This window comes from Eptesicus fuscus, chromosome 14 (genome assembly GCF_027574615.1).
Source record: "Eptesicus fuscus isolate TK198812 chromosome 14, DD_ASM_mEF_20220401, whole genome shotgun sequence".
Classification (NCBI taxonomy): domain Eukaryota; kingdom Metazoa; phylum Chordata; class Mammalia; order Chiroptera; family Vespertilionidae; genus Eptesicus; species Eptesicus fuscus.
This window is the reverse complement of record NC_072486.1, coordinates 3,093,569-3,114,346: the sequence shown is the minus strand read 5'-3', so window position 1 is coordinate 3,114,346 and position 20,778 is coordinate 3,093,569. Positions and strand designations below refer to the sequence as shown.

The 20,778-nt window shown below is 63.3% G+C and overlaps 1 protein-coding gene across 1 annotated transcript in view; it reads right to left on the bottom strand.

The window, feature by feature from the left end:
* EGFR (epidermal growth factor receptor) overlaps positions 1–20,778 on the bottom strand; it is a 117,770-nt gene that overhangs the window by 22,002 nt on the left and 74,990 nt on the right. Inside the window, exons 5-17 of the mRNA XM_054726238.1 lie at positions 18,712–18,780; positions 16,639–16,757; positions 15,111–15,252; positions 13,412–13,528; positions 12,386–12,512; positions 11,804–11,877; positions 11,493–11,583; positions 9,263–9,462; positions 8,218–8,350; positions 5,611–5,701; positions 4,499–4,656; positions 2,296–2,331; positions 262–403 (exon numbers count right to left, since the gene is read on the bottom strand). Coding sequence (XP_054582213.1) covers positions 262–403; positions 2,296–2,331; positions 4,499–4,656; positions 5,611–5,701; positions 8,218–8,350; positions 9,263–9,462; positions 11,493–11,583; positions 11,804–11,877; positions 12,386–12,512; positions 13,412–13,528; positions 15,111–15,252; positions 16,639–16,757; positions 18,712–18,780 — 1,499 coding nt within the window. The remainder of the gene's footprint in view (positions 1–261; positions 404–2,295; positions 2,332–4,498; positions 4,657–5,610; positions 5,702–8,217; positions 8,351–9,262; positions 9,463–11,492; positions 11,584–11,803; positions 11,878–12,385; positions 12,513–13,411; positions 13,529–15,110; positions 15,253–16,638; positions 16,758–18,711; positions 18,781–20,778) is intronic.

Genomic DNA, 20,778 nt, shown 5'->3' with positions numbered 1-20,778 from the left:
CCCTTCAGGCCGACGCTCTCTGTGCTGAGCCACCCCGGCGGGGCCCCGGGTCCTGTCCCTGTGCCGTGCGCTGACCCTAGGAACACGTGTGCTCCCGGGCAGACGCCCCGCGGGTCACTAACGGTAACGGCTTTGGCATCACAGGGAAGGAAGCGGAATGACGCAGGGACATACTTAAACACGGCCTCAGGGGTCCACGTCGAGGGGCCCTGCCTCCCTCCTGGGTGTGGGGGCCCCGGGGCGGCGCAGGGGCGCACTCACCTCCCGCTCCTGCAGCAGCCGGCGCAGCGTGCGCTTGCGGACGATGTGGCGCCGGCGCAGAAACAGGCCCACCCCGAGCGCCGCCATCAGCAGCAGGAAGAGGCCGCCCACGATCCCCATGGCGATGGACGGGATCCTGGGCCTGAAGGAGGCGCAGACACGGGGAAGGTCAGGTTGTTGCCAGATGTCATGGCCTTTGCCCTTCACCCATTTCCTGCCTGTGCTGAACGCCCCAGAGAGGCCCTGGAGCAGCCGCTGAAGGCGGGGAGCAGCCGAGGGTCAGGGCAGCGTCCGCACCTCGGTCCCCACCCACCACCTGGCTGCGTTGCGTTTTTCAAATTGAGGAGGTGTCATCTGGATCTCCCCATATAGTGGTTATACTAGCACATAATTATTTTATTTTATAGAGAGAGAAAGGGAGAAAGAGAGAGAGGGAGGGAGAGGGGGAGAGAGAGAGGGAGAGAGAGTGAGAGAGAGAGAGAGAGAGAGAGAGAGAGAGACACTGATTGGCTGCCTCCTGCATGATCCCCACTGGGAATTGAGCCCACAACCTGGGCATGTGTCCTGCCTGGGAATTGAACCGGCAACCCAGCAACCTTTGGTGCATAGCACAAGGCCCAACCAACTGAGCCACACTGGGCCAGGGCAATGGTTCTATTTTAATCTGTTGATGAAGAAAAGTCATTAATTAAAAAAGTCACTGAGTTCTGGTTTCCATGTGAATGTGTGTCTCCCTGGAGTATCTCTGTGCGTCGGAAGCAGCGCCTCCCGCAGGAAAAACTTCATCTTTCCCGGTGTAAACAAACAGCGAAGATTGGCCAGTGGCAGCGTTTGCACGTACAGTAATGGGACATCGTCCTTACGAATTTCTCGTAAGTGGGTCAAATGCACTTCGTGAAAGTGACCGTTACACAGGTTCTGCTTAGGAGTACAAGAGCCTTCTCCTGCGCCAGACCATCTGCCAGCACTGCCGTCGGAGTTCATGGGTTTTCACTGTCTTGGAGGGAACATGAGAGACACATAGGAACTCATCTGTTACAGAGCACGTGTTCCACGTCGAGCCGTAATGAGGGCGAGCGAATGGCAAGTGAACGGAAAAACTTAGAAGAGTAAATGTAACCAAGAACGGTGACTGGCTGGTGCCGGTGGGCGTGAGGGAGCCTCGCTGTGGAGGTGCTGACCGGGGAGGAGCAGCAGCAGGAGCTGGCTGTGCCCGGCTCGGGGAGAGGTGGGGCCGAAGGGATCTGGATCCCTGCAGCTGCCTCCTGCGTGCCCTGACGTCCCCGGAGAGTAGGAAGGATCCGTTACCACAGCTGATTCTGGGGGAGGAGTCGGCGGCACTGAGAGGGATCCGAGGACAGGACAGGAACCGCAGGGGTTCCTAGCCCGGCTGGGGTGCTCAGCTGGTCGGGCGTCGACCACGACGTCACCCGTTCGATCCCCAGTCAGGGCACATGCCCGGGCTGCAGCTTGCTCCCCAGCAGGGGGCATGCAGGAGGCAGCCGATGGATGTTTCTCTCCCATCGATGTTTCAACAGGTGGCTGGTGTATAAATCTGATTCCTCCCTAGACCCTGCTCTTTCCTGCTAAGTCCGAACAGGAACCCCAGCTCTGCTTGTCCCAGTGCCCGCGTCAGCCGCGATGGCAAATGGACCAGAACCGAAATGCTGAGGAGGTCGCGTTGAGAAAGATCAGGGGAAAAATCCCATGTAGGAGCTCTGTCACCGAGCAGAAAGGCCATTCAAATACAGAATGTGGCAGGGCCAGCTGGGACAGGGTCAGGGAGGAAGGAGGAGAGGCTAGGAGAAGAGGAGCCAGCCACACAGGTGTGACCACAGACAGCAGAGGAAGGACGGAGGAAGGAGGGCTGGGCCTCGAGCGCGCACATCCTGCGCCCCCTCTCCAGAGCCTCGGAGATGGCAGGGGGGCCGGCAGGTAGGAACCTGGCCAGGCAGAGGGGAGCCAGCAGTGCCGCCACGCGTGGTCGCTGCCCATGTTGTGTTTGTGTCGTTAGACACACGCGGTCACACTCACCCGAGCGGGCAGCCTTCGAGGCCTGGCCCCGTACAGCTGTGGGGATAAAGGAGACATGCATTTGATCGTTCTCTTCTTCAGCGTGCTTTCTTGAAGAGCTGTTATTCAGTCACAAGCCAGCCTCTTCATTCAATCCTAAAGCAATCCTCTCTCTTATCTCAGGGAACCGTGGCACAGGGGGGTTACGTAAGATGCCCAAGGTCCTGATAGCTTCAGTGGCAGAGACGGAGTGTCTGGGACTCATACCTCTGCCCCCTGCCTCTCCTCCCCTCTGACTCAGCACAATGAGCGTTCACTAACAGTTCCAAGTGGAGAAGGGTTAAGCTCCTCTCAAAGCGTTAAAACCACGATGCACCTCAGTTTGGGGGCGGCGGTTAACCGTTTATTTCTTACGCGTTGATTCACTCAGCAAATATTTGTGAGTGTCTACTCTGCGACAGGGACTGTTAGCGCTGGACAAAGCAGAGAGTTTCCGGTCTTGTCACTGAAGTGTTTCCACGTATTATTTTGGGCGGGCACAGCTGTCTCACAGCTGGCTCCAGGGCACCGAGAGGGCCGGACAGAGCCAGGTCCTGGGCCGTGCTGATCAGGGGGGAGCAGGTGAGTGAGGACAGGGGCCTCAGAGGCAGGGGAATGGTGGCGATGAGGACTGCAGGCCCCGAACGCGGGGGCCGGGGGGCTGGCTTCCTCCAGGGCCACACGGCTGAGTCACATGACGCAGAGACAGCGTTTGCCTTCATGTGACTCTCGAGCAGCCGGGCAACGGGCAGCAATGTGAATGTCAACAGGAAGACAGACATGCCAATTAAATGGGCAAGACCGGCACTTGACGGCCCGGGGAGAGATGGAGTACATTTCAAGTATGGGAAGAGGGCTGGGGGCGCTTGTGTGACACCCCCCGCTGATGACAGACATTTCCTGTCTCCTCCTAGGGCTCTGGGCTCTGGGGACCTGGCAGGACTATGCGCTCATTCCACGGGTCCTGTCTCTGTCTGGTTAGGAGCTGCAGGTATCCCAGCACAGATCCTTCAGGATGGACCACTGGGGACCGAGTGGCCACCCACCACAAGCCCCGCCCACCGCACCCTCCCACTGCGCTCCTCCCACCAAGCCCCGCCCACCGCACTCCTCCCACCAAGCCCCGCCCACCGCGCCCTCCCACTGCGCTCCTCCCACCAAGCCCCGCCCACCGCGCCCTCCCACTGCGCTCCTCCCACCACAAGCCCCGCCCACCGCACCCTCCCACCAAGCCTCGTCCACCAAGCCCCGCCCACTGCGCCCTCCCACTGTGCTTTTCCCACCAAGCCCCGCCCACCGTTCTCCTCCCACCACAAGCCCCGCCCACCACACCCTCCCACCGTGCTCCTCCCACCAAGCCCCGCCCACCGCGCCCTCCCACTGCGCTCCTCCCACCAAGCCCCGCCCACCGCACCCTCCCACTGCGCTCCTCCCACCACAAGCCCCGCCCACCGCACCCTCCCACCAAGCCTCGTCCACCAAGCCCCGCCCACTGCGCCCTCCCACTGTGCTTTTCCCACCAAGCCCCGCCACCGTTCTCCTCCCACCACAAGCCCTGCCCACCACACCCTCCCACCGTGCTCCTCCCACCAAGCCCCGCCCACCGCGCCCTCCCACTGCGCTCCTCCCACCAAGCCCCGCCCACCGCGCCCTCCCACTGCGCTCCTCCTACCACAAGCCCCGCCCACCGCACCCTCCCACCAAGCCTCGTCCACCAAGCCCCGCCCACTGCGCCCTCCCACTGTGCTTTTCCCACCAAGCCCCGCCCACCGTTCTCCTCCCACCATGCCCCACCCATCGCAGCCCTCCCACTGCGCTCCTCCTACCATAGCCCCGCCCACCACGCTCCGCCCACCATAAGCCCCGCCCACTGTTCTCCTCCCACCCAGCCCTGCCCACCACGCTCCTCCCAACGCCCCCTCCCACTGCGCTCCTCCTACCATAAGCCCCGCCCACCACGCTCCTCCCACCGCGCTCCGCCCACCATGTCCCGCCCACTGTGCCCCGCCCAACAGCCTGTCCTCGCTGCTGCCTTGCCCTTGGGGACCCCCTGAACCCCTGACTCACTACACACCTCTTGGAATGCCGCCTGGAAATTCTGAAGATGTTTCCAACCTGCCAACTTGCAAGCTAGGAGACCTTTTGTTCCGGGCATTTCCTTGCCCAGGGCCCGCCGGGCACTCACCCGTAGGTGCAGTTGGGGTGGCACAGGCGGCAGACGTGACTGGCGTCCGCGAACTTCCAGACCAGCGTGTTGTTCTCGCCCATGACCCCGGCCGGGCAGGTCTGGACGCAGTGAGGGCCATCAATGTAGTGGGCACACTGCACGCAGCTGTCGGGTCCCTGCAGCGGGGGAGGGGGCGGTCACCAGGAGGGCTCCCCTTTGCCAGATGGGAGTGGCCTTTCACTTAAATGCGTGTCTTGGGGAAAAGCCCAGCGGTGCAGAAGTGGTTAGCGTGGAAGGTGAGTTCGTCTGTGGCTGTGCTTGAGCCCTGGGCCCTGTTCTCAGTGGAGCACAAAGCCTTTCTGACCGACCGCACACACATGTACGACAGAACACAGGAGAGACCTGCTATTCAGCTCATTACACGTCACTATCAGGCTGTGAGCGCCTCTCCTTGTCAGCACAGCCCCGATGGGCCCTCTTGTACGTCCCCCCCGCCGGGCTGGTCGGGCGGACCTCCTTACACGTGGTGTCTGTGGTTCAGGGAGGCTCGCGGCCGCCAGACCTGCCCAGCAAGTGGCCGGGAACCCACGTCCAGCCAGGCCTGAGCAGGAGGCGGCGGCTGAGGGCAGTGCCACTGCCCAGTTAACCGAGCAACGGGCTACATTCCGCTCTGGGGTGCTGCGTTCTCACCGGTATTCCTGACAACATCGTTAGCTAGGAAACTGGATTTTAAATAGTTTTCTAGGGCTTTCTTGAAGAATTCTCCAAAAATGCTACAGTGATATTGCGTAAGAACCTGATGATGTCTGAGTAAAACTAAAGCAGTGATGACCGACGTCAGAAGGGGGGGGGCATGGGCTGACCCCACACCGGGCCCCGCAGGCTTCCTGCTTTGTGGGGACACGGCTGGGTGCGAGGGCCTGGGCAGGAGAGGGGGCTGCCTGGCCGGCGGGTGTGAGGACTCGGCTCTGTCGGAGCCCCGCCCCAGCCCGAGGTCGCATGGCCTCTCGTCTGGGGCGTGGGCTGGGTGCTGTCCTCAGCAGCCGTGCGACAGGGGCCACGGTGGGGGCGACCCCTGTGAGGCGTTGCCCTGTGGCGTGCGGGGGAATGGCATGGAGCGAGGTCCTTACGCGTCCCGTGCAGGTCACGTTCATGGGCTGGGGCAGGCACTCCGGGTGGCACTGGATGCACTCGGCGTTCTCCACGAACTCCCTGGGCTCGCTGCGGGGGTGGGGTGAGGGGGAAGGACAGTGGTCAGCGCCCCCCTGGGGACCCGCGGCAGGACGCTGGCGGCTGCGGCTGCGAGCCGGTCTGAAAAGCCGGGTGACACGAACCACCTCTCTCAGCAGCGCCCAGCGGTTCTAGGGAAAAGCCACATGGCCAGGGGCGGGGCGACCCTGTCATATAATAACCAGACTCTGACCGCACCCCCATGACCCTCACTCAGCACCCACACATCTGCCGAGCTTCTCCTAGAGGCGCCGCCAGCAAGGGAAGAGAAAGAGCCCCCAAGGACTCCCGGGGTGAGGGGGGCCGGAGAGAAACGGCCGCAGAGCCCCACAGGGGACGGAGGAAGGCCCCTTCCCACCGGCCATGGTTAGGCCCAAACAGCAAGAACAAAGCTGGGGGGGGGGGGGTTGAGGATTTTGCTGGTCATATCGTCACCACTCCTCAAAGATGCGCCATCAACGCGGAGCAAGAGGCTGGGGCCCATGGAGAAGACCGGGGGGGGGGGGGTGCTGAGAAGACTGACATCTGCCTGGGGACGCCCTACGGCCTCACTGGGCGTGAACAGGAGCAGTGACACCTGAGAGTCCCCCCTCAGGCGCTTGGCATCTGTTAAACCCGACGTGCCACCTTCGCTGGTTTCTGGGCTTCTGCCCGGGGCTGCCACACCCCTGGAAGGGGCCCGTCTTGCAAAGGGGCCGGTGCGGCTGGGCCCCGGGCGCTGCACCCCCACGCGCTTGTTTTCATTACTTTGCCTTAAAATTTTTTAATTTTAGCCCTGGCTGGCGTGGCCCAGTGGTTAGAGCGTCAGCCTGTACACCAGAGGCTCACAGGTTCGATTCCCGGTCAAGGGCATGTACCTGGGTTGCAGGTCCGATCCCCTCTGATCCCCGGCCCAGGTGGGTACATGTGGGAGGCAACCAACCCAGGTGTCTGTCACATGGATGTGTGTTTTTTCTCTCTCTCTCCCTCTGCTCTCTCTAAAAATCAATGGAAAAAATACCCTCACTCCTCAAGTGAGGATTAAGACTTTTTATTTTATATTTTTATTGACTTTTAGAGAGAGAGGAAGGGAGAGGAAGAGAGGAACATGGATGTGAGGGCAAACCACGAATCGGCTGCCTCCTGCACGCCCTGGACTGGGGATCAAGTCCACAACCCAGACATGTGCCCTGACCGGGGATTGAACCGGCGACCTTTCCGTGCCGGGGACGATGCCCGACCCACTGAGCCACACCAGCCAGGGCGATGACCTTGTCTTGTTAAAGAGAAGTGAACACTGAAAACAGGAGCTGAGGGTCTCCTGTGGCATTAAGGAGTGCGCCAACAGTTCCCGCTACTTCGCATGCCGGTTACTCCGTTGGGGGGAGGGACTGTCAGCCAACGGCTCCTACAGAAATGACCCTGACCTTGCCATCCTGCTCCGGAATATCTCTGGGTCCACGCTGTGGTCCCGGCAGTGAAATAAGAAGGGTGATTTCCCTCTTACAAAATTTCCCTTTTTCTTTAAATTTTTAAAAAATTGCCCCTGCCGCCCGGCCAGCATGGCTCAGGAGTTGAGTGTTGGCCTATGAACTAGGAGGTCATGGTTCGATTCCCGGTCAGGGCACATGCCTGGGTTGTGGGCTCAATCCCCAGTAGGGGGCGTGCAGGAGGCAGCTGATCCATGCTTCTCTCTCATCGTTGATGTTTCTCTCTCTCTCCCTTTCCCTTCCTCTCGGAAATCAATAAAATATATATTTAAAAAATGGCCCCTGCTGAGCTCTGTTCTTCAATTTTACTTTCTCATCTAAAGATTCGCATCAATGTCAAGATTCCCATAGAATCGAGGGGCTGTGATTGTATTGAGGGTAAGTAAACGCAGCAGCCGTTAAACGGCTGTCTATTTCTTTGGCCACGGTTCTCTGTAAAGCTACGTGCACCGCTCAGTGTTTCTTGAACAGAACACACGCACGAACCAGGGGATGGCATTTGCGTTGACACAGTCTGACACACCAGGAATGGTGCACCGAGGGACAGACCGCGCGGCCACGGTCTCGGCCAGATGAACCGCTGGTGAGCGATCTGTCTTGGGAACTTGGTGCGGCTTAGACCCGTGGTCGGCAAACTGCAGCTCGCGAGCCACATGCGGCTCTTTGGCCCCTTGAGTGTGGCTCTTCCACAAAATACCACGGCCTGGGCGAGTCTATGTTGAAGTGGCGTTAGAAGAAGTTTAAGTTTAAAAAATTAGGCTCTCAAAAGAAATGTCAATCGTTGTGCTGTTGATATTTGGCTCTGTTGACTGATGAGTTTGCCGACCACTGGCTTAGACAAATGTAAGGTATGTCCAGAAAAAGAGATGCTATAAATTATTCGGCTGGATTAAGCCAGGAAAAGTGTTTGTCCATTTCCGTCCGGGATGAACAGTTGCTAACGAACAAACAACAAAACGAAGGAAAAGGGACGGAGGGACAGGTCCACAGGGAGTGGCGCCGGCCCTGGACGCGCCCTCCCGCGGTCGCAGCGCTCACCCCTCCAGCAGGTGGCACTGCTCCACGCACTCCCGCTCGCGGCTGACATTCAGGCAGGCCACGCAGTCCCTGGGCGCGGGGCCCCAGCAGCCCTCGGGCGAGCACAGCGGGTGGCAGACGCGGCCTCGGGCCTCTGGGGAGACAGGGCACCACAGTCAGGGGGAGAGGGACCGAGGGACGACTGGGACAGCGCCCAGTGCGCGGCCGGGGTCTCCCGCTGACGGACACGCCGGGGCCCCCGGAAGAAGCCGTGACCCACCACAGCCCCCGGAGGCCGACTGCGAGGGGCCTTTTCCCTTCGGGGTGCCCAGGGCGCCACGCTGGGCCTGGGTGGGCTTTGTGGTTAATGTCACAGCGGAGGGACGGTGGGACGGTGCCGTGGGCGCCCAGCGTCTACACGGGGATTTCCCTTTGTTCTCGCCAGAGCGTGACGGTCTCCATGGCGTGGGTGAGGGGGCCAGAGCCCAGAGATGGGGGAAATGGGTGACCATCTCGAGCCTGGAAGGACCGGGGCCAGGATGGGGGGCAGGTCTGCTTCCCCAGCGGCCGGGTCTGGGCACGGGGCTGCCACCTGCCCAGCTTCACAGGCGCAATGGCCCTGGCGCAGGGAGGAGACACCACGGTGACAGGCTCACTCCCCGGCGTGCACATGGGCATGTGCGTGCGTGCATGTGAGCGCGCGTGTATGCACATGTGTGCATGTGCGCGTGTGCATGTACGTGTGTGCATTAGCTAGAGCCATCGGAGACTGAAGTGAGCAGGGGGATCGATAGCTAAAATGCGATCCCATCAACACTGAACGGACTGCCGTGCATTGCAAACAGCGGGTAGCAGGACCTCGAGGCCCCCTCGTCCTGGGAAAGGAGAGCGCTCCAGAGCGACCCTGCGGAGCGCCACACGGACGCCCCAAGTAGGAGCACGTGGCCTGCTTCTCGCTGGCTGCTCAGGGAGAGGAAAGGCTTCCCGTGTTTGGGAACGGCCCTCGGGGTGTTCTACGTCAACACGCACGGAGCCCGGACCCGCCCTCCAGCCGGAGGCCACTCACTGCACTCCCTCCCGTCCTTGTTGCTCTGGATCTTGGTTTTCTGGCTCGTGGTCCCGAAGAGCTTCCTCCAGGCGATGGTGTCCGCGTAGCACAGGTTGCGGTTGTTGGAGATGATCACGTCCCCGTCACTGATCTCCCTCAGGGAGCGCAGCCCCAGGGACGTGATGTCCAGCCCCACGACGGCGAGGGAGAAGCGGCCGCTGCGTCGGAGAGAGGAAACGGGCACCGTGAGACGCCACCGAGCAGGGCGTCGCTGCGCGGTGACTGGGCTCCCGGGCCCTTCAGATTCACTGCGTCCCGTGACCGCCGGCCCCAGCGCCAGGCATGTATTGTAACTGGAAATCTGCAGGTGGCCCGGCTGCGGGGCGCAGGGGCTAAGCGTCAACCAGGGTTGTGGGCTCCATCCCCAGTGGGGGGCGTGCAAGAGGCAGCCGACCCACGATTCTCTCCCATCATGGATGTTTCTCTCCCTCTCCCTCTCCCTCTCCCTTCCTCCCTGGAATCAATAAAAACATATTAATAGAAAAAACCTGCAAGTGTTTCCTGGAGAGACCCTCCAGGGGAAAGCTAGTTTCCTGGCCCTGAGTCTCCTCAATCCCGGGGGCGAGCCAGGGGCTGAAGGCAGGTCTCAATGCATTACCCACCTGCTGCCCGTTTACTTTGCTGGGCACTGAGGTGTTCTAACCTCTCAAACATCCCAATAGGCCTCCAAAGCACAGGTTCACCTCCCCACCCGTCTATCCGGCCCCCCAGCCGCTGAACAAACATTTGAGGTGGCGTGTGACTAATCGGATGTGGGCTGTGTGTGTATTTCCTACTCTCAGGGAGCCCCCCTTCTCCCCAGTGGGGGTGCAATCACAGAGCAGATTGTTTTACCCAGCACCGTGAGTCTGGTGAGGGGGGTGAGGGGGGTGGGGGCACAGGGCAGGCCATCGGAGCACGCCCGGGGAAGCCTGTGCGGGGGGAGGGGGGGGATTCCTGGAAGAGCTGTGGGCGGATGGGGCGGACCGGGGAGCAGTGCCCCCCGATGGTGCTGTCGCTCAGGGCGATGAAGACAGCCATCAGGGGCTGGTGACGTGACGCAGGCGAAGGGGCGGGAAGCCAGGGCCAGCGGGAGAAGCGGGAGGCCAGCAGGCGCGTGGCAGGTGCCGAGGGCCCCACGCTGCTCCGGGGGCAGCAAGGGGGCGGCAGGGAGGCCGGGGACGGGCCTGGGGAGGGGGCGGGGCTGGAGCACAGAAACCTGACGCACGGAGGAGCTCGGGGTGTCGTGGTGACGGGGAACCGCAGGAAGGAGGCGGGTCTGCGATCCCTGTCGCGATGGCCCGAACTTGCAACCCTTCCTCTGTCCCCCGTCCCTGGTGACCGGCGCCTCCAGGGGCCCGAGGTTCCCACTGTCACGGTGTCCGAGGACGGCTGACACGCAGTGTCACGTTGTGCTGGTTCCAGGCGCCCAGCACGCGGTTAGTCACACACTTCATGACAGTGCTCCCCGGGATGGGCCGCGCCCCCTGCCACCACCCACCGTCCCACAACACGCTGACACGTTCCCTGTGCGGCACGCTACACCCCCGTCGCTCCCGTCACGGGAACACGCCAGCCCTCCACACAGAGCCCGCGTCCTTCTCCAGCGTGCCCAGGCCGCGGCCGGGAAGGAGACGGGGCCTGTGACAGACACCGAGCAGGGGCCACGGGGACATGGCAGCCAAACGCAAGGTGGGCCCTGGCTGGCGTGCCCAGTGCTAAAGCGTGGGCCATGCACCGAAGGGTCATGGGTTCGATGCCCGGTCAAGGGCGCGCGCCTGGGCTGTAGGTCCCCCCTGGGCCAGGTGGGGGCGCATGTGAGAGGCAACCAGCTGCTGTGTCTCCCTCACATTAATGTTTCTCTCTCTCCCCCCTCCTTCCCTTCCACTCTCTTTAAAAAAATCAAAGGGAGAGATATCACTGGGCGAGGATTAACAACTGAGGCAGATGGAGCCCGGCTCACACAGGAGACAGAGGAGGCGTTCGCGCAGCAGCCGGCGAGCCCTGAACAAGGCGTCCTTCCGCTGACGGCCGGGGCACCGGCACCAGCACCCGTCCGCTCGGTGCCGGCCCAGGAGCCGGGGTGGAGGGCACGGCCAGGCCCTGCGGCATGGGCAGTGCTGACGCGCATCTTATTTCACACACACACACACACACACACACACACACACACACACACACACACGGGCCGGCAGGGCTCGGCACTCACTGCTGCTTGGTCCGGCCCCGGATGATCTCCAGGTTCTCGAAGGCGTGCAGGTCCGTCCGGTTCTCCGGCCAGGCCTGGATCAGCAGGAAGCCTGCGGGCGGGTGGGTGGGCGGGCGCGCTCAGAACGCCTTCCTGGCCCGGACGCCAGGCAGGGCGCTCCGCCGCGGCGCGAGCAGGACCCGGGGCGCTGGATCGATTCCCCCTCCCGTCCTCCCGGAGCTGTGCCTCCCGTGCGGGTGCCAGCCTAGGCGCCTGCCTCCCCCGGCCCCCGCGGCCCCCCGCCCCCGCGCTGCCCCTGGACGCGGCCCCACCTGTTATCTCCTTCACGGTCTTCAGGATGTCCAGCTCCCTCGGGTCCAGGGGCGGCGTGTGGGTGAAGGAGTCCCTGAAACAGGCGGACAAAGGTCACTCCTCGCCCCTCGCTGCCTGTGGGGAGCGGGGCTACGGCCAGCGGCTCCCCCGGGACTCACAACTCAGAGGCGATACCCGCCCCCCCGACTCACCCCTCAGAGGTCCCCCTCCCGATTCACCCCTCAGAGACGATACCCCCCACCCCCCTGGGACTCACCCCTTGAAGGCGGCTCCCCGCCCCCTGTCTCACCCCTCAGAGACAATACCCCCCCAACTCACCCCTCAGAAGCGATACCCGCCCCCAGATTCACCCCTCAGAGACAATACCTCCTACCCCCCGGGACTCACCCTCAGAGGCAGCCCCTCCCTGGGACTCACCCCTCAGAGGCGATACCCCCCACCCCACCAGGACTCACCCTCAGAGGCCCCACCCCCAGGCTCACCCCTCAGAGGCAGCCCCTCCCCGGGACTCACCCTCAGAGGCAGCCCCTCCCTGGGACTCACCCCTCAGAGGCGATACCCCCCACCCCACCAGGACTCACCCCTTGAAGGCCACGGGCAGGATGTGCAGGTCCCCGCTGATGGTGGTGCAGTTGCGGAAGTGCCTGATGTTGGTGGCGTTGATGGACAGGGTGTCTTTAAACTCCCCGATCCCTATCCCGTTACACACTGTGGAGAGAGGGACACGTCACCCCGTTCGTGCCTGAGCACCTGAGCAGGGCGGGGCCCGGTGGAGGGGCGGGAGCGAAGCCGTGAGACGGTCACTGCCCGACCATCGCTCGTTCACTCAGCAAACGCTGGTGGAGGTCCCGGAGCCGCGGCGGGTTCCGGGGACAGAGGTTGGAGGACACGCGGTCACTGGACGGTGTCCCCTCCTCGCTGTCTCCCCCGGGACCAGGGACTAACGGCAGGGGGATCCCCGCCCTCCTTCGTCAGCGCCAGCCTGTGCGGGGCTCCCGCCGGTACCCTGGCACACCTCCCCCTTCCTACCCCCTGCGCTGGCTGTGGCCTTGTCTTCCATCTTAGAGAGAACACACACACGTTTTTTAATCAAAAAGCAACATGTAGTCCAGCTGGTGTGGCTCAGTGGTTGAGCATTGACCTAGGAACCAGGAGGTCAGGGTTCGATTCCCGGTCAGGGCACATGCCCTGGGTTGCGGGCTCCATCCCCAGTGGGGAGCATGCAGGAGGCAGCCGATTAACGGTTCTCTCTCATCATGGATGCTTCTTTCTCTCTCTCCCCCCTTCCTCTCTGACATCAATTTAAAAAATAATAAAAGATCAGTGAATTTGTGTGCAGGGCCCGTGGAGGCTGCTGTACAATGATCGCACTGTTTCCGGGGAATTGCGTGAAAATGGACAGAATAAAAGATGAAGTAGGGGGTCGGCAGGGATAGACTGGCCTGGAGGGTACTCCAGGGACAGGGCACGGAATAAAGGAAGGAAGGCCTGCTGAGCCGGAGAGAGAGGCTCTGGAATCTCTCCCAGGGCCGCGAGGAGCTGGTGGGGCCGAGCACCCGCCCGGCCCGGGACGCCGTGGCCCCACGCTCCGCCCACGCGGCGCCCACCTTTGCGACACGGCCCTTCGCACTTCTTGCACTTGCGGACGCCGTCTTCCTCCACCTCGCGGCTGTCGGAGCTGCAGGCCCGCACGCAGGAGCCGTGGTCCGTCACCACGTAGTTCCCTGGGGGGCAGAGGGGCAGGTGTGAACGCAGCGCCAGGTGTCTCAGGGTTGTGTCCTCCCGAATCGCGGCCGATGCAAGGGCCATCGCCCTCTCGTGTTGTGTATTTTAAGGACAAAGCAGGGCAGGCTGCAGCCTGAACACGGATCGCGCTCAAGAGCTCCCATCGCTTCCCGGACCCGATGGCAAACAGACCCTCCTCCCAGGCGGGGACGTGTGGGAGCAAACCACACCGCCCCCTCCCCCCCCCCCTCGCCCCTCTCTGGCTTAGAGCACTCTTCCTGCTTTTTTCTTTCTTTTTTAGGCTTTACCTCCAGGACTTATGATCGAAGCGTGAATCTTTATTAAAAATACGTGAGCCCAGCCGGTGTGGCTCAGAGGTTGAGCGTGGACCTAGGAGTTAGGTCAGGGTTCGATTCCCCGCCAGGGCACACGCCTGGGTTGTGGGCTCGATCCCCAATAGGGGGCGTGCAGGAGGCAGCCGATCCATGATTCTCTCTCATCATGTTTCTGTCCCTCTCTCCCTCTCTCTTCCTCTCTGACATCAAGAAAAATATATTAAAAAAAACACGCAAGCCTGAACAATGACTCCTCTCCTCTCGACGCGCTGCGCTGAGGCTGGGTCACTCCCGGCTGTGGCCACCGCACAGCCCTGTGCCCGGCGGGGCCTCGGGCAGCTGGCCCAGTACTCCGTCCCCTCCTGCCCCCCCCTCCCCCCCCACCGCCAGTGCATACGGGGCTCAGCCACACAGACATCATTCTCTCCGGAGCCTCTGCCCGCTCGGGCCCAGGCAGACCCCCGGTCACCCTCCTGGGCGTCTGCTGCGCCCTGGGCTCTGCGTGTCCTCTGCTTGTCCCCCCTCGTCAGCCCTCTCTCAGGACCGTGCCCGGGACATCGGGACGAACACGTCCTCCTCGTCGCCATCCCCGACCACGGCCAGCACTCCCCCCCCCCCCCCCCCGTGTGTTTTCTTCTGCCCAGGAGGTGAGCACTTTCACCTCCGCCCCCTGCGGAGTGCTCTCCCACTGCCGCCGCTTCTAGACGCTTCTCCTCACGGCCTCTCCCCTCTGAGACGTCAGGGTCGGTCCCAGGCGCGTTAATTAGACAACCCTGTGCTTTCTATGCGGCCGGGCTGATGTCACCACTTCCGGAGACGCTACCCATCACCTGTGGCAGCCACCTACCCCGTCACCTGTGGCAGCCACCTACCCCGTCACCTGTGGCAGCCACCTACCCGTCACCTGTGGCAGCCACCTACCCGTCACCTGTGGCAGCCACCTACCCGTCACCTGTGATAGCCACCTACCCCGTCACCTGTGGCAGCCACCTACCCGTCACCTGTCACCCATGGCAGCCACCTACCCATCACCTGTGGCAGCCACCTACCCGTCACCTGTGGCAGCCACCTACCCCGTCACCTGTGGCAGCCACCTACCCGTCACCTGCATTCGGATGGGCCCTGGTCCCACGCCTGACGATGAGGCCACCCCGACCAGGGCTGTCTGAACTGGGGGTTTCGGGTTCCCGTAGGAGGCCCAGGGGAAACGGATGCTGAACTGAAAGGGCGTCGCGGGAGGACTCACGGGGACATTTCTTCACGCAGGTGGCGCCGAAGCTGTATTTGCCGTCCGGGTTGACGTCCATCTGGTAGGTGGTGGGGTTGTACAGCATGAGCGGCGGGCACGTGTCCTTGCAGGTGGCGCCGTCCCGGAACCTGCGGCAGACCTGCGCCGAGAGCCATGAAGACGGAATCCGGTGAAACGGAGCTGAGCGGCCTCCCAGAGCAGCCGCCTGCTTGTCCCGAACCTGGACCTCGGACCTCAGACCTCGGACCTCGGACCTCGGACCTCGGACCTCGGACCTCGGACCTCGGACCTCGGACCTCGGACCTCGGACCTCGGACCTCGGAAATGTTAAACGGGCGCAACAACCTTTGGGCCTAAAGCAACATTGTTTCCCGGAGCGCTGGGAGCGGGGACATCGGGGAAGTAGAGGCCGACAATGAGAAACATTGAGTTCATGTCACTGTGTCAGCCAACAGCACGCCCTCCTGCTCTGGATGGAGCTGTTCCCTCTCTAAAACCCATGGCTGGCTCTCCTCCTGGGGCACTGTCTGGGCTCCTGCCGGAATCAGTGCTTCCCAAATCAACCTCTCTCTCTCTCTCTCTCTCTCTCTCTCTCTCCCCGTCTCTCGTTTCCTCTCTCTTTGAGACCGTTCATTTCTGCCGACCTGCGCAGGTGAGCGGAGCAGGGACCGTGTGCGTTCTGTGCAGAAGCCGCGAGTTCTGTTCAGGGGCTCGATTAGAGCAGGACGATCCGGCAGTGCTGGCGGCCCAGCCGGAAAGACCTTTCTAGAAGCATGGCCTTCCTTAAGCACACGTCCCGACTAGGACGCTGTGTGAACTGTGGCGAGAGGAAACACCTCTCTCTCTCCATCAATGGACAGAACGACCGAGAGCCGCACACAGGGCGGGACCACGAGGGGGTTCTGCTCACAGACCGTCCATTCACCCCGCCGCCTTCACAGAGGACACTGGGGGGTGCTGCCCGCGGCCGGGGCCCTCGCCAGGACCAGGCGGGACTCACACCGGCCACCCGGCTCTCAGGACTTCCGAGGCGCTCGCCATCGGGGCAGCTGCACGGGCTCCATCCCCCCGGGCAGCACGGATTTCACCAGAGCTTCCTGCAGTCCCAGGGGCAGACGTGAGCACCCCAAGACGCCCTGCGTGGGGGCGCGGGCAACCTCCGAGCCCCCGGCCCACCCCGAGTCTGCGGCTCATCCCCTTAAGGGTAGATGGCACGCGTTGAGTATTCGGTGCTCAGCCTGCGCCCGGGCCTCTGGGTCACGTGGGCCATTCAGCAGGAGACGCTCTTCGTCCACCCCGTCCGATGAGGAGCCGGGCACAGGGGTCACAGGGGTCACAGCGCTGCCCAAGGGCACAGGGCGCGGGGAGGCAGGACGCCGACAGAGGCCCCGGTCCCGGGGAGGGCGGCGTCCCGCCCACGACCCCACGGCCCTCCGCACACCTCGGCCACGGAAGCGCCCTCGGGGCGGGTGGGGGGCGGGAGGGGGCCGTGCCCGGCGGGGCCCGGGGGGAGGGCGGGTCTTACCAGGCAGTCGCTCTCGCGGGGCCCGGTGCAGCCGGCGGCACACTGGTTGTGGCAGCAGTCGCTCGGGGATTTGCCCCGGCAGCGGCCGGAGCACTGCTGGGCGCAGATGGTCTTGGTCACTGAGGAGGAGCACAGGCCACGTGAGCCGGGGTGGGGGGGCGCCTCCCAGGGAGCCCCGAGCATTCGCACACGGAGGGGGGTAGGTGGGGGGGTGGGGAGTGATCAGGGACCCCCGAGCACTCGCACACGGGGGGGGGGGGGGGGGGGGGGGGGAGTGATCAGGGACCCCCGAGCACTCGCACACGGGGGGTGGGGGGGGGGGGTGGGAGGGGGAGTGATCAGGGACCCCCGAGCACTCGCACACGGTGGGGGGGGGGTGGGGGGGAGTGATCAGGGACCCCTGAGCACTCACACACGGGGGGTGGGGGTGGGGGATGGGAGGGGGAGTGATCAGGGACCCCCGAGCACTCACACACGGGGGGTGGGGGTGGGGGATGGGAGGGGGAGTGATCAGGGACCCCCGAGCACTCACACACGGGGGGTGGGGGTGGGGGATGGGAGGGGGAGTGATCAGGGACCCCCGAGCACTCGCACACGGTGGGGGGGGGGTGGGGGGGAGTGATCAGGGACCCCCGAGCACTCACACACGGGGGGTGGGGGTGGGGGATGGGAGGGGGAGTGATCAGGGACCCCCGAGCACTCACACACGGGGGGTGGGGGGGGGGGGAATGGGGGGGGAGTGATCAGGGACCCCCGAGCACTCGCACACAGGGGTGGGGATGGGGGTGGGGAGTGATCAGGGACCCCCGAGCACTCGCACACGGGGGGGGGGGGGGGAGTGATCAGGGAGGGACCTAGTTCAAGCTCCCAGGCTCTCCCGTTCTGCCAGACTAAATCCAGTCATGACTGTTCTGACAGCGCCTCAATCTCCCTTATTATTATTAAATGTATTTTTATTGATCTCAGAGAGGAAGGGAGAGGGAGAGAATCAATACTCCCTTACTATTTTCTGTTCCTCCTCACCCAGGATAGTTTCCCATTGCTTTTTAGAGAGAGTGGAAGGGAGAGACAGAGAGAGAAACATCGATTGGTTGCCTCCTGCACGCCCCTGACCACGGCTGGGGAGCGAGCCTGCAATGGAGGTACGAGGTGCCCTTGACTGGAATCGAACCCGGGATCCTTCAGTGCATGGACCGAAGCTCTAGCCACTGAGCCACACCAGCCAGGGCTTCGTGTGGGCGTGCACTCACTTAGGAGAACTGACCAGGTGAGTCTAGTCCTCCAGACCCGCTAAGCCGTTAGCTCCTAGTTAGGACCGGGCTCCCGGTGGTGGGAAAACACATACAAATGACCCAAAGACAGCCAGGGAGCCGTGGTGGGAACACGTGAGAGTCACGTGACGGTCAGATGCTCTGTTACGGACGGACGGCCAGCTGGTCGGTGACAGGTCCCCCCGTCCCTGGCCGCCGGTGCGCCTACACTCGGGCCCCCCAGAACCCCCCCTGAAAGACTCGCTCGGACTTCTCGGCAGGTGGTCCCAGAGCCGGGGGGAGGGGAGGGGAGGGCGGGCCGAGCAGCCTCCGTTCCCAGGGAGCTCCGCCGGGCTCTGTCGGGGGTGACGGCGCCGGCGCTGGCTTTCACTCGCTTATGGCCGCCTGGCTCACGTGCCCACAGGAGCCGGCCGGCTTCCTGCGGGGCCGGCAGCACTGGCATTCACTGGGCTGCTCCCGGCTGGCCTTCCGACCAGGAGTGACTTTTAGGCCCGGCTCGTGGGCTCCGCGGCTGAGCATCAGCCCCTGAACCGGGAGGTCACGGTTCGATGCCCGGTCGGGGCACAGGCCCGGGTTGTGGGCTCGATCCCCAGTGCGGGGCGTGCGGGAGGCAGCCCATCCATGATCCTCTCTCATCATGGATGTTTCTGCCTCTCCCTCCCTCTCCCTTCCGCTCTGAACTCAATAAAAACGTATTAAAAATTGTCAGAGGCACTATTAAAACACCACGGACTGTGGCCCGCACACACGTGGGGGAGGAGGCGGCCCACACTCGCCGACCCTCCGCTCGCTCGGGACTCACGTTGCTGGCAGTTCTCCTTGCCCGCAGCCCAGCAGCTTCCGTTGGGGCAGCTCGGGTCGCACGTCCGGCCTACGACACAAACTGGGAGTCAGACGCCATCTCGGCCAGGGGAGCGACGAGAAGAGAGCGATGGCGCCTTCCCGGCCCAGAGCAAAGCCGCGGCCTCACGCGAGGAGTGGCCTCCGCTTCCGATGCTCCGCCGGCCGGTCGGGCTGGTCTGTGCGCAGTGACTCCCAGGAAAATAAGAGCCGCACCGGCTCGGCCTCGAGGCACACCCCGGCCTTGGACACGGGCAGAGCGGGCCGCACGCAGGCCCGGACACTGGGCTCAGTGAGCCCCGGGTCCCATTTCCCTCGGGCTCAGGCCCGGAGAAGCCCCAGCGTCCCCGCGAGGTTAGGGTCATCTGCCCGGGGGCGCTGGGGGTGTCGGCAGGCGCTGGCTGCAGCCTCGCCCTGTCCCTCGTGGGTGACGGACGGTCAGCTGCCGGGGAGCTGGATTTGTAAGTAAAAGCTCGGACTCTTAGCCAGAGAGGGGCACGGAGTCCTCTCCACGGCGAGGTGTCCGCGGGTGCATCGCTCTGTCCACAGCCCCAACCTCAGCTGCTCCTCGCCCGCTGCAGGCGGAAACCTTCCAGCTGGCCAGTCAGCGCCTGCGGCTTCACCCGCGACGGCCAAGCATCCCCCCGTGAGAGGCCCGCGTGGGGGTCAGCACCCAGGGCCCGAGGACCCCGCGTTCCAGCTGCGGCGAGAGCAGGCTGCCCACCGGCTCTGGTCATAGGAGGTCGGCCCTGCCGCCGTCTGTCCCTGCAAACCCCCCCCCCCGCCTCCCCGAGGGCTCAGGGGTGCCTTGTCCCCCGCAGTCAGCAGCAGCAGCTTTGTCTCTGGAAGAACTCAGATCTCAGACAGAAGCTGGTGAGCACCACGTGACCATTGGCCCAGGACCTGCTCCTGTGACTGAGTTTTCACAGCCGCCCCCAAGGCATGAACGCAGTGCGCGTGCCGCTTACAATCAGGAGAGATGGCGAGGCTGCACCTGAACGCACAGGCGGCACACGGAGGAGAGAGAGGGACTGAGGCAGCCAGACGGAGGCCGAGAGACCCGGACAGACAGACGGAGGCAGAGAGACCCAGACAGACAGACGGAGGCAGAGAGACCCGGACAGACAGACGGAGGCCGAGAGACCCGGACAGACAGACGGAGGCCGAGAGACCTGGACAGACAGACAGAGGCCAAGACCCAGATAGACAGACAGAGGCCAAGAGACCCGGACAGACAGACGGAGGCCGAGAGACCCAGACAGACAGACGGAGGCAGAGAGACCCGGACAGACAGACGGAGGCCGAGAGACCCGGACAGACAGACGGAGGCAGAGAGACCCGGACAGACAGACGGAGGCAGAGCGACCCGGACAGACAGACGGAGGCTGAGAGACCCGGACAGACAGACCCGGACAGACAGACGGAGGCTGAGAGACCCGGACAGACAGACGGAGGCAGAGAGACCCGGACAGACAGACGGGGGACGAGAGACCCGGACAGACGGAGGCAGAGAGGCCCGGACAGACAGACAGAGGCTGAGAGACCCGGACAGACAGACGGAGGCAGAGAGACCCGGACAGACAGACAGAGGACGAGAGACCCGGACAGACAGACGGAGGCAGAGAGACCCGGACAGACAGACGGAGGCTGAGAGACCTGGACAGACAGACAGACGGAGGCAGAGAGACCCGGACAGACAGACAGACGGAGGCAGAGAGACCCGGACAGACAGACGGAGGCAGAGACCTGGACAGACAGACAGACGGAGGCAGAGAGACCCGGACAGACAGACAGACGGAGGCAGAGAGCCTGAGAGGGAGGGCACCAGAGAGGAGAAAGAGCCAGAGGAACACACACCAATGTCAAGGGTGACCGTCGGTGTAGAACTCTCACGTTATTTTTACTTTTGTCTCTACTTCACCTTCTTTTTCAAGTTTCTATTATAAGCACGCAGCAGGTTCATGAAAGAAAAATACATTGACGATGCTTAAAGGCATCTTTCTTTCTTTCTCTTTGTTAACCCTCACCC